The sequence below is a fragment of the Trichechus manatus genome, unplaced genomic scaffold (assembly GCF_000243295.1).
Source record: "Trichechus manatus latirostris isolate Lorelei unplaced genomic scaffold, TriManLat1.0 scaffold00183, whole genome shotgun sequence".
Taxonomy (NCBI): Eukaryota; Metazoa; Chordata; class Mammalia; order Sirenia; family Trichechidae; genus Trichechus; species Trichechus manatus.
This window is the reverse complement of record NW_004444119.1, coordinates 378622-392271: the sequence shown is the minus strand read 5'-3', so window position 1 is coordinate 392271 and position 13650 is coordinate 378622. Positions and strand designations below refer to the sequence as shown.

Sequence of the window (13650 nt, the reverse complement as noted above, 5' to 3'; positions counted from 1 at the left end):
GAGTGAATTCTGACTCATAGTGACCCTACAGGACAGAGTAGAACTGCCCCATAGGGTTTCCAAGGCTGTAAATCTTTATGGAAACAGACTGCCACATCTTCCTCCCATGGAGCAGCTGGTGGGTTTGAAACACGGACCTCTCAGTTAGCAGCTGAGCATTTTAACCACTAGGACCACCAGGGCTCTTCTGTAAAGATTACAGCCTAGGAAACCCTATGGGGCAGTTCTACTCTGTCCTGTAGGGTCACTATGAGTCGGAATCAACTCCACAGCACACAACAATAACATATCAAGTATATTAAGAGAGACTACCATATTTTTGCGCATAACACGCCCACACATATAACGTGCATAGCACACCTAGGAAAATAATCGTACAAAAACAAAACATGGATGTAACGCACTCATCATTTGTATAGAAATGCAATACAGGTTGTCCTTATTTTTCAAGTTTCCTGGCTTCACACTCTAGTTGTGCAGGCCGAGCTGGAGACACACAACCCTGGCTTCACACTCTAGCTCCTCCATTTTTAGATACCTGGCCTTGGGATTCAGTTATTGGTAAAGGGAAGATGATAATTTTAAGGGTCATAGTATGGAGAAAAGGAGCCCTGGCTGTAGAGTGGTTAAAATACTTGGCTGCTAACCAAAAGGCCCGTGGTTCGAACCCACCCAGCTGCTCCGTGGAAGAAAAGACTGAGTGATCTGCTCCCATAAAGATTACAGCCTAGGAAACTCTATGGGGAAGATCTACTCTGTCACATGGGTTTGCTATGATTCAGAATTGACTTGATGGCACCCAGCAACAATAATAATGCTACGGAGATATGTCCCTGGGTGGTACAAATGGTTTACTTTTGACAACTAACCTAAAGGTTGATGGTTTAAACCTACCCTGTGGCACCTCAGAAGAAAGGCCTGGCGATCTGCTTTCACAACGTTTATGGCCAAGAACACCCCATGGTACACATTTCTACATGAGATCACTGTGAGTCAGAATTGACTCGATGCAATGGGTTGGTTTTGGTTTTAGTATGAAGATGGGTTGAATGAAATATTATGGGTGCAGCATGTGGGGACAAGATCTTGGGTCCCCTGGGCTGTGAGGCGTGACAGTCAAAGGCGTGTGCCAAGGTGTGGAAGGTTCCGGAACCCATACTTTCCAGTCCTCAGACGTGAGCCGCAGTGGAGCCGCAGCGGGTGGCACTAGCCATGCATGTAGCAAGAGGATGTGGGCTGATGGTGGTGATGCCCCTGAGGTTAGGCGCCCGGAGGGGGATGCAGGAAGCTCAAAGTCTGAAACAGGAAATGCCCAGTCTGAGTGAACAGGAGAGACACATTTTGCTGTCTTATGAGAGGCAGGAGGACAGACAATACATTTGATGGTTGGTATGGAGTCCAGGGATGCTATGAGTTGGAATCGACTCGCCGACAACAGGTTTCTTTTACAGAATCCATTCTTCTGGCAGGGGTGAGGTGGCAGACACTGCTGGGTGGGATTTTCCTTTCTCCAAGCAGCAAATGTGCTCGGGTTTCTCAAACGACACACACGATGCAGATGCTGTCTACAAGGGGCTTGGCTCCTGGGAGGTGCTATTATCAGTATAAGTACTGGCTTTGATATCATTCGGTGCATCTTTGAACCTCACCGAGTCACTAACTGCAGGCTTAGCTGCCACCAGAAATCACCATAGAGCCAACCCACACTCAAGAGATGGACAGCATCCAAGAAACGCTGCAGGAGACCGGAGCAGCCTAAGCAGACTATGTGGGCACTCTTCTGCGTACCTGCTGATTCTCCTGAGGAACAACTGGTGTGAAACCTCTCATTACTACTGACAAACTTTAATGAATTCATCTACTAGCCAGTTGAAGGATCCCTGATGGTGCAGCAGTTATGTGCTCAGCTGCTAACTGAAAGACTGGTGGTTTGAACCCACCCAGCAGTTCCATGGGAGAAAGACCTGGCAATCTGCTTCCATAAAGATTACAGCCTAGGAAATCCTATGGGGCAGTTCTACTCTGTCACATGGGGTTGCTATGAGTCAGAATCGACTGGATGGCACCCAACAACAACAACAGTAGCCAGCGGAGCCAAAAATCTTACCTACCTTTGATTTGGGTCCTAATTACCAAAGGCGAGGGAGCCTATATTCAGGTCACAGATCGAGTTTTCTCTCTGGAGCCTTCTGTGGGTGTGGGGCCAGTGGAGACCTTAAGTGTTACCCCAGCATTGTGGGGCTTTCTACGAGCCCAGCCCCTGGGCTCTCCAAGACGTCTGGGAACACTTCCTCCTGGTTCTCCCCACTACTATTGCCACAAAACCCCCGTTGTCGTCGATTCGATTCTGACTCATTGTGACCCTATAGGACAGAGGAGAACTGCCCTGTGGGGTTTCCAAGGACCAGCTGGTGGATTCCAACTGCCCTTTTAGTTAGCAGCTGAGCTCTTAACCACTGCGCCACCAGGGCTCCAGTATTGCGACAGTGGAGCCAAATACAAAACGCATGGGTTGTGAAAAGCTTACGTACGGTCCCTTAAGGAGATGGGGCTTTTTGGAAATCAAATTCCACTGTGACTCTAAAGTTAGGGAGTCAAAGGCAAAACGGGGCTTTCCTCAGTTCTGAGAATGAGAATGAGCCCCTTAAACTGCTGTTCCCTGAAGGAATGTACTCATCTACTACACCAATGAATCACACTTCCAATTTAGCACCTCTGATTCGTGGCGTCTCTCCCCCGTAGGTCAGTCATCAGATATTCTCTCTCTCATGGAACCCCAACACCAGGGCTCTCGATCACATTGTTACCCGGAACATGTGCCCATGTAACCTGTAACTAGCAATGCACGATTTGAAAAATGTGTCCTTTCTTTTTAAACAATCAGAGAAATTTCAAAGTTACCCTGTTAGTGTGGCACTCTCTTTACGGGTTGAATTGTGTCCCTCAAAAAGATATGCTGAAATCCTAAGCCCTCGTACCTGTGAACGTGAACTTTCTTTGGAAATAGGATCTTTTCCAGATGTAATTAGTTATGTTCACATGAGGTTGTACTGGAGTGGGGTGGGTCTTCATCTAACATGACTGATGTCCTTATGAAAAAGGAGGAGAGACAGATACACAGAGGGAAGCCAGCCATGTGAAGATGGAGGCTCAGGTGATGAAGTGATGCCGCCGCAAAACACGGAACACTTGGGGCCACCAGGAGCCGGGAGAGGCAAGAAGGGTCCTCCCTAGAGCCTCCGGAGGGAGCACAGCCCTGCTGGCTCCCTAAAATCAGAACTGTGGCCTCCAGACCTGAGAGAGAATGAGTTTCTGTTGTCAGCCACCCAGTTTATGGTATTTTGTTACGGCGGCCCCAGGAGACTAACACAGTCCCCTTCTTCCACTCTGGCGTGTATTCTTCAAGAGGAGAGAGAAAGGGAGGGGAACTTCCAAGGCGGTGAGTCAGTGGGGAAAACCTGAGAGCTGTGGATGTGCCTTCCTCACCCCCGCCTCAGTGCCCAGGAGAGTGCTGGGTGGAGCACACTCTCGGCACAGTTTGCTGAGGAATGCAAGTGTTTATTAAAAATAAAAAGTCAGTAAATATTGTATGACTAATTTATCCATTCAAAGGTATTTGCCAGTCAGCTGTGTACCATTGTGTTCGAGGCTCCAGAGAGAGAGAAGAAAGGAGACAGGAGAGTCGTATCCTTTGCCTGCTAAGGCCGGAGCCAGACAATAACAGGTCAGGGGAATTGATATTCCATCCCATGGGTGTAGGTCTATGCAGGCAGCCGGGAGCGGTTTACACATGGGAAGGGAGACAGGCATTTTCATGGAGGGTGTCGGGAAGATGGGCGTTAGTGAAGGTGAGGAGCAAGCCCGGGGTCCCTGGGCACAGACAAAAGAGCAGCTGCAGTGAGGAGGCTGGTGTGAGGGAGAGGGCCCCCCCTTCTCCTTGCAGCACCCTCACAGTCAGCAGCCTCATCAGACAGAAGCTTCCCCGGCGTCTTTCATAAGGAAAAAAATACCTCCCGATATTACATATAGAAAGAGTCCCTGGGTGGCGCAATGGTTAAGCACGGGGCTACTAACTGAAAGATTGGTGATTTGAACCCACACAGAGTACCTTGGAAGAAAGGCCTGGCAATCTGCTTCTGAAAGGTCACAGTCTTGAAAACCCTATGGAGCAATTCTAATCTGCACACACGGGGTTGCCATGAGTTGGAATCATCGTGATGACAGCTAACGACAACAACAAAATCACAAGCAGAAATAGGCAGGATGGTGCAAGATAGGGTGGGGAGTTCGTTTCTTTCCATTCTGGTTCTACTTTAGAACACAATGCCACGTAACATGCATGCACATGCTAGGTAACATACATGCATGTTTCATGTAACGTACATGCCATGCGACATCTCAGAGCATTCGTCTTAAAAGACATCACATATATTCTATCAAGTTAAAAAATGTTTTAAAGACACCTCTTTCGTGTAAAAACTACCTATAGGAACCAGAGGTTTTTTTAATTCTCAATATTTTGGTTTGTTTTTAAATCACTGGTACTTCAAAAATTAGATTTCGGAAAACAAAAGCATAGCCTAGCCTTTTCTGTTGCTCAGAAACCTTACTTTCATAGAATTAAGCAAATTAAAACACTTATCTCAGTGTTTTACAATGTCAAACAACAGGAAAGAAACTGCAAACCACAGAAAGGTTTTTAGAAGTAGGAGTTGCGAATCAGTCATTCTAAGACTTAACATACCACGACGTTTAACAGTCTTGAGCTCGCTGAGAAGAGGTGTTTTTTTCTGCTTTCACTTTTAATTGAGACTGTATCCTCTGTGTACAGGTACTATGTTCTTTATACGAAGTAAATACTGTTGCTGCTCAATGGCATTAACAATTATGTCAACCACGAGGTTATTAGTAATACAGGTTAAGAATGTGTTACATAAAATGATGAGTTATCCCTCACTCAATGTTTATGAGAACTATTTATATATTTATAAAATGGATGCTTCTTTCAATGGAGAAAAGGGGATTCCAAATCAATAACAACATTATAAAAATATAAATCCCACCTAGTTCACCTTGGACCTGACATCATTCAGCAAGTAACTAAACAATATGATTCATAACTGTAATTAAGATAAAATATGAGCATGAACAGTATATAACCACTCATTTGCTTTACATGGATGATCTGAAAGCAAATGATGGGAAATTATCCTCTTGACTGATATAGAAATTAGGCTCAAATACAAATCAATGACACGCGAACACTGCCAAGCTTATTATTATGAAGTAAAAACGGTGTCACAGAACCGGGGCTCAGGGCTGTGGGGCTGCGACTTGATTCAGTTCAATGGACACTTTTCAGCCACCTCTGTGTGCAAGGTGGAGGTTTCCATCCTTAGCACCATGACGTCCTGGGGAAGTGTAATTTGTCTTGAGATGTGGCACAAATAGCTTCATGTTGAGTTAAAGTACCAAAGAAATGGAATAATACCCCTTTTTTCCCCTCTAACATTAGGGTGGATTCAGTTTTGTCCACGGTGTCAGGCTTATTCTCTTGCAATGTGAAATGATTCTTGAGTGGGAGGGAGGAGGTAGACACAGAGCTGGAGAATCAGAGGCCCTGTGATCTGGGGACCATGTGAATATCATCTGTTGTAAGCCTCTCAGTAGGAGAAACGTTGAGAGCCCCTGTTGAGCCACGAAGGAGCCCTGGTGGCACAATGGTTAAGCCCTCGGCTGCTAACGGAAAGGTCAGCGGTTTGAACTCACCAGCCGCTCCGCAGGAGAAAAGACCCAGCAATCTGCTTCTGTAAAGATTACAGCCTAGGAAATCCTACGGGGCAGTTCTACTCTGTCACGTGGGATTGACTCAATGGCACACAACAACGATGACAACGCTGTGCCATGCTACATTTGTCTCTGTATTTTCCAAACTTTCTACAGTAAAGGGAGGTACGGGGTATAGAGGGAAATACCGCTGGGAAGGCCGACTATGTGAGATTATAGCGGGCTGGGGAGTTGGACTGGGCTGGAGGAGTTGAGGTTGCAGTCTGTGTGCTAAGGCTGCCCTAACAGTTTCTGGGGAGAGGAGCGTACAGTGCAGGAGAGTTTTAGAAGAAAACCCGGCAGGCCAGTCCAGGTCACGCAGGAGTGGGAAGAATCTGGAGCCCTGCTCTCAACCCTGGAGAGTGCTCACAAGACCTGCTGTCAGAAGCTGGTCAGAATCTCTGAGGGTGGACTTAGACCTGGTAGTTTTAAAGGCTCCTCAGGTGATTCAAATGAGCGGTCAGGGTTGAGAGCTACAGAAACAAAGGAAGGAAACGCAGGCGAGGGGCCCCAGTGTTCAACTGGATGAGAAGTGTTAACAGGGGCTTACACCAGGTGTGCCAAGTTTATTCCACTAGTCTAAATGCAGGAGCCCTGGTGGTGCAGTGGTTAGTCACTTGGCTGCTAACTAAAAGGTCAGCGGTTCAAACCCACCAGCTGCTCTGTGGAAGAAAGCTATGGCCGTCTACTTCCGTAAAGATTAGAGCCTAGGAAACCCCATGGGGGCAGTTCTACTCTGTCCTATAGGATCGCTATGAGCGCTATAAGTTGGAATTGACTTGATGGTAACAGGTTTGGTTTAGTCTGAATGCAGGTGACTGATTTAGCGGAGTTCTAAGAAAAGGCATCAAATGTTGTCCATCCTTTTGCCAAACATCTGGGATTCAGAACAAGTTCTTCCAGAAAATGATCAGGGGAATGTGTGTACGCAAAAAAGGAAAGTGCGAGCTAAGTGCCAAGTGTGGTGAAACAGCCCAGCGCTCCCACCCAGAGCAATGGAGGTGAATACAGAATCAGGTTCTGAGCTGGCAGACAATCCCATCACTTCATTGCTGTGCCATTGGCCTGAATTTTCATGCTCTTCCAAAGCAGCAGCTAACTAGACAGACTGAAATTGGAAATCCTATTTAAGAAACAGGAAATGTTGAAAAAACAAAGGGTTTGTGCATGAGAGCAAAGAAGATTTATAATCTCTTTTCTGAGAACCATTCTGTACTTCCAGGAAAATCACAGAATGTGGGCAAGGAAAGAGGGCCCCTTCACTCCGTTTCTTTTACTTTTCTTTCTTTCTTCTTTCCTTTTTTTCCTTTATTTTTCTTCTTCTCTCTCTTTTCTTCCTTTCTCCTCTCTCTCTCTTGTTTCTCTCTCACTCTTCCTTTCTCTTTCTCTCTCTCTTCCTCTCTCTCTTTCTTTCTTTGTTAGGGTCTACAAAAAAACCAAACCAAACCCGTTGCTGTTGAGTTAATTCCAACTCATAGCGACTCTGTAGGACAGAGCAGAATTGCCCCATTGGGTTTCCAAGGAGCAGCTGGTGGATTCGAACTGCCGGCCTTTTGGTTAGCAACTCAACGCAGGGTCTGTAGACATGGAATATTCCAGAACAAGTTAGTCAAGAAGGCCCAGCTTTCCACCAATCATCAGGGAAGAGCCGTGCCAGCTGAAACCTATCCTTTATCCCGCTATATCAAGGATTTTGTGCTTAAGAACAAAAATAAAACTTACGTATTCAGGGATTTGGGTTTTTAGGCTGGGCATACGTCTTACCTTACTGGCCTTCTCAGCGTTTAACTCTCGCTTTCCCATGTGGTTTCCCATTGTGAACGAATACGTTCTTCAGAAGCTAAAAGAAAAAAAGAACTGTTAGTTTTAAAACAAGCACTTTTAGAGTTTTCCACATTGTTTTTCAGTCAGAACAGCAATCTTGTGAGGTACTGCTATGCTCACTTTAGAGAAGAAAAAACTAAACCCCCAAAGCTCAGGAGACACATGAAAGCCAGATTGTTAATAAATGCCATGTCTTTCAATTCCATGTAAAGAACTAGAAAGTAGAATTGCTCCCAGAACCTAAATTCTGCTCAGTAAAAAACACACTTCAGTTTGTTTTCCTCATCTATAAAAAATGTCAACCCATCTCAAGAAATCTCAGATGATTTACACATAAATACATATTAAAGAGGGACTCACACCTCCTATCCAGGTGTAATGTGATGAGATTAACTGAGACTCCAGACAAGCCCTTACCCTTCCTCTAAAAATAAAAGAAAATAAGCAGATATGGGTGCTAACTGCTTTAAAGAGCCCGTGTGAGCACAGAAACAACAAAAATCAGACTGTGGACTTCCTATCAGACAAGTATCCAAAAAATCTGCAGAATTTGTAGAGAAGATAAAGTTGGATTAAAAAAAAAGAATGTGTTCTCATTTTTATTTTCCAACCCAAGCCTTAGCAGCAAATCCATAATTTTTTTTCCCCAAAAAAGGCCCAGTTGAGGAATTTAGCCAGGCCCATTCCAAACAAATAGCTTACACATCAGTATCTCTGGACCATGCCTTCCCAGGGAGGACTCCTCCACCTGAGGGCCCCTCACACTATCACCTAAGACTTTGTCTCAGGAGACCATGGTCCTGAGAGACAATTTAAATGTAGTTTTCCATGATGTTTTCTTTGTAAAAGTCTCTGGGTGGAGCAAGTGGTTAATAGTAAACGTGCTCAGCTGCCAATTGAAAGGCTGGCGGTTTGAACACACCCAGAGGTGCCTCAGAAGAAAGGTCTGGCGATCTACTTCTCAAAAATCAGTCATTGAAAACCCTATGGAGCACAGTTCTACTCTGACACACACGGGGCCGCCATGAGGCAGAGTCGACTCGATGGCAACTAGTTTGGTTTTATTTTTGTATTCTTTGCAAAGAAGACATGAGTATGAACTCACCTACCAGACCCAGAGTTATCCTTGAAAGGTAAATAAAATGAATAATTTCTCAAAATTGGAAGTGGCAATTTACGAAACATTACATAGGCCTGAATACAAGGCAAGTTTCTTTCCCAAAAGCCATTCTTTAGAAAAGAGGGAATTGCCTAATATTTGAGTTTTTCACAGTTCTACTGGTGCCTTTCCAGTGACGAATGAAGTTCTTCATGAGGGACACTTTCTCCACGAGTAGCCCCATCTGACCATGGATGTTGGACTGAATGACGGGGAAGGGAAGCCATACAAATGTACAGTGCAGGAGTTGCTCCTAGGAGCATAATCTCTCCGTGCATGTTGGATATAGTGAGTTACACTGTGGAGACCATAAACATTCAACTGCATGAAGAATGAAAAACCCCACCTATCTGAATATTATGTAAATGGGTGCTTGGGTGCTCTCATTTCCAGAGAAAGCATCATTAGAGAGATTTAAAAAAGGGCTGTGTTTCCAACAACTTAAAACAAAGGGCTGATAATGTGCTCTGGAAAACTTCTAGGTAAATCAAAGAGGAGCTTCCTGTGATGATAAAGGTATTACTACCCTTGAAGGTTCATGTGAAGTGTTTGAATGCAACTGTTTAGTGAATGAGAGGGAAAAAAAGCAACATTTAATATGAGTGATTGCAAAAATGTAAATCTACCTTTGCAGATAATTTCAGTATCCAGTGGAATTCTATCCTCCACCTTACCTCAAAAACCTTGACAGGGTAATCTTCTCACTGGGGAAATGGAGGTTTGGGGCACGCATTGTACTTTACTTGCTAAGAGTGGGTAAAAATGGGAAAGAGAATTATTTTTGCTCTCTTGGGGTCTAACTACAGTCAGCAAACATGGATGAGCATCGCTTGTGAGATGTGGCTGAGTGTTGGGTATAGAATGGCTGTCATTCCAATGTTCGTCCTCTTTAAGTTCATGCAGTATGTATATGATATACAGAATAACAATAATCAAACACTTGTGTATCTGCCTTCCTGTTCACAATAAGGCTTGTAGGGTTTTATGAATTAGCAGCCAAGGTAAATTCTAGCCTTCAAAGCACAATTTACATACTGGCAGGAGAAGAAAGGCAGGGAAGACAAAATGGCAGTTTGGTGTGTGGTAGTCTCTGAGATGGGGGCCCTTCACCGATGGGAAGACATTTTCTGAACATTGACACTGGAGCTGTACTCATGTAGTACTCAGAACCACGCGGAGTGTAAATCCACTCACATTCTGGCCTACGATCCTGAGTGCCTGACAGCCTGGTTCATTAGCTCGAGCACTCTGCCCCGCTCTGTGCTCTGAGGTGGGGGGGGTGACAGAAGGACAGATGTAATCACGACTGGGACGGAGAACCCCCTGGCGCTAGTTTCGGGGGCTTCTGTAGTTACGGAAGGAAATGATCTGCAGAGAGAAGGAGCTGCATGTTCAGCTGTCACCTTCACTTTGTTTCATTTTTTGGGCGATTAATCAAATTGAGAGAGCAAGAGAAAAATCTGACGGACATGTCGGAGGCCTCGTGGAGGCCTGTCTGACTCTGAAGATCTCTCGGGTAATTTTAGAAGCTTTTTGTGAAACAGAAAAGGCACAGTGGGCAGAGCTGTGCTGGGAGGGAGAGGCATTCAGATTGTATTGGGGCTGCTGCAGGCAGCTTAGATGGAAAGTCAGTTATGGATCAGACCTCTCAGAGGCCAAAGGGATTGAGAATTTCCACATGTGTCCTGGTCATCCATGCTTTCTGTTAGCTGCAGGGCTTGGATGACGCATATACAGTTAGAGCCACAACCCAGAGTACTGGGAATCACCTCCATCTTAACTGTTTGGCTTTTTATTTTTAATGATAGGCTCATTGTAGCTGAGACAACTGAAGGTTACCTTGTGGAGTCCTTTAAGGAATGAACGCAGATAAAATTTATTGACATGTAAATGTCAGCACGGGAATGCTGGGCAGGACACCTGCTTGGCACTGTGGTAACCAGTGGCCCTGTACAGGGTGTTCCAGCTGTTTCTTTTTTTAGCTTAATTTTTTTTAATTGTGGTAAAAAATATTTAACAAGCTTTGCCCTTTAAACCATTGTTAAGTGTACAACTCAGAGACATTAATTCTATTCACCATGTGGTGCAACCATCACCACTATTCATTCATCTCTCTAAACAGAAACTCAGTTACAGCCTCGGAAACCCTATCGGGTAGTTCTCCTCTGGCCTATAGGGTCCCTGTGAGTCAGAATCAACTGGATGGCAACGGGTTTGTTTGTTTGTAAGTTTTTTTGGCTTTTAAACAGAAACTCAGTGCTCCTGCAATGACTCCTCATTCCAACCCCTGCCCCCAGGCCCTGGTAACCATTAACAAGCTTTTGTCTCTATACGCTTGCCTATTCTAGATATTTCTTCTTTGCTGTTGTTGTTAGTTGCCATCAAGCTGATTCTGACTCGTGGTGACTCCATGTGTGCAGAGTAGAACTGTTCCATAGGGTTTTTAAGGCGGTGACCTCTCAGAAGCAGATTGCCAGGCCTTACTTCTGAGGTGCCTCTTGGTGGGTTTGGACTGTCAACCTTTCGGTTAGTAGTCAGAGCTTAACTATCGCGCCACTTATCATATAAATGAGCTATCGCTACAGTATCTGTCCCTGTGTGTCTGGCTTATTTCATTCAGCATCACATTTTTAAGGTTCCTCCCTAGGGTAGTATGTAACTCTATGGCTGAATAACATTTCATTATATAGTTAGACCACATTATATGTATCCATTCATCTGTTGATGGACACTGGGGCTGTCTCACCTTTTGGCTATTGTGAATAATCAAATAACAATTGGAGCATATATACTGTATAATAATACTGCTGCAGTGAACACTGATGTACAAGTATCTGTTCGAGTCTCACAATTCCTTTGGGTTTATAGCTAGGAGTGGAAAGCTTGGGTAGTTCCAGCTCTTGCTACTGTAAATAGGGCAGATGAGACCCAGTTTCTCACCCCAGGTTCCAGGGGTGTACCCAATGCTGGGCCTCAGGTTCCGGTAATGAAATTCTCTGGAGCTGAGGGGCTCTCTCCCCTTCACCAGGCCCAGGGTTACCAGGGTGGGTGGTGGACAGCTCAAGGGGCATCCATCCAGCTCTGAGCTATCTGCTATCTCATACACGTTTCAGAGATGTTTACGTAGGTCCCCATATACATGTGTATCACTCTCAGCCTGTCAAGGTCCAGGGAAGGGAAAGACGTAAAAACATCAGGCGCTGCTGAGAAGCCAGAGGTTACATCACACAATTAGCCCACACCCATGTACCTACTTCCCCGTGGACGACTAAATCGACCTCGTCAACAACTAAATTAAAGGAAGTAATGCAACTTTTGCTGGTTTAAGACCATCCCAAGTGTTGCAGGCTGGGGGAAAAAAGAAAAATGTGGGTGGAAGCAGGTAGGAGATTCAAGAAAAAGCAATTCCCCAGATCTTCAGAGAAGCCTTCAGATTTTAAAATGCCAAATGGGCCGTTTCTGAAATACCTTTGGGTGCAGTTTTATGGGCAATGGAAATGTGAAACTCTTTGTTTAAATAAATTAATTGTGGGATTAAGAAGACCTCAATTCAAATCTTCCTAGAGAGCCGGCTTAGTAGATGTGGTCCAACAAATCATCTCAGCCCCTCCCAGAACCTTCTAAAATGTGAGAAGACAAACTTCTTCCCTGTTGAGGATTTAGTTGACACACACGTTCGGTACAGTAATGCAAGATCAAATTTATGGTAGTATGGAAGTAATCCTATGTTTTTTTGTACTTCACTGTGTGTGTGGGCTTATTAATAACCAATCTGTACAGTGTATTTATGCCTATGTTGTGGGACACAGATGTTTCATTTTTACAGGTTTATAGTTCTTTCGGCTTTGCTTTTATAACATGCTGTTGATTGCACAATATTTTTTAAGAGTCCTTGTTTAAGAAAGCAATCCTAAAATGAAATGTTTCTATGGAGATGCAGGAATAATTTTATAGTGATTGGCTTCATCCCTGATGTTTCTATAAACCACATCATGCATGAATTACAGGAATAAGCCTGTAAACTGGGCCCTTTTATTCCCATTTCACAGTTGAGAACAGTAAAGCTGAGAGAAATATATTACAGTGAAAAACAGGGATTAACCAAAAACCAAACAAACAAAAAACCCCATTGCCGCTGAGTCGATTCCAACTCATAGCAACCCCTCAGGACAGAGCAGAACTGCCCCACAGGGTTTCCAAGCAGTGGCTGGTGCATTTGAACTGCTGACCTTTTGGTTAGCAGCCGAGCTCCTAATTACATTATGAATGTGTTCTGTATGGGAAAAAAAGTATTAGGGTAGGTCTAAGATATCATACATTTCTAAATTATTAATTAGGACAATAAAGAAAAATAAGACCTTATTCTAACATTTGTTGGATGTCATTGAGTCGATTCCGACTCATAGTGACCCCAAGTGATAGAGTAGAACTGACCCATAGGGTTTTCTAGGTTGTAATCTTTATGGGAGCAGATTGCCAGGTCTTTCTCCTGTGGAGCCGATAGGTGGGTTTGAACTGCCAACCTTTCACTTAACAGCCAAGTGCTTAACCGTTGTGCCACCAGGGCTCCTTACTCTATCAAGTAATCCAGAGAAAACATGAATAATGAAAGCCTGTTTCTTATAAACATGTGCCTGGATACACAAGTTGCATAATAAGAACAGTACAGACTTTAATTCTCTACCTAATATCTTACAATAACAGCTGGTGAAAAGTTATGCCAGCAATTATTTGGGGTTTAATTCCATCCCTGCCAATAATTATTTACTGGGGGAGCTTAGCAAATTTAATTTCTCTCAGCTTCTGATTTCTCATCTGTAAGAAAGGAGATAACAATACCT

The 13650-nt window shown here is 44.3% G+C and overlaps 1 protein-coding gene across 1 annotated transcript in view; it reads right to left on the bottom strand.

Moving 5' to 3' along the window:
- MBP (myelin basic protein) overlaps positions 1 to 13038 on the bottom strand; it is a 100790-nt gene extending 87752 nt beyond the window's left edge. The window contains exon 1 of the mRNA XM_023741568.1: positions 7591 to 13038. Within this exon, the coding sequence (XP_023597336.1) occupies positions 7591 to 7641 (51 nt within the window). The 5' untranslated portion in view covers positions 7642 to 13038. The remainder of the gene's footprint in view (positions 1 to 7590) is intronic.
- Between the last annotated feature and the right edge of the window lie 612 nt (positions 13039 to 13650).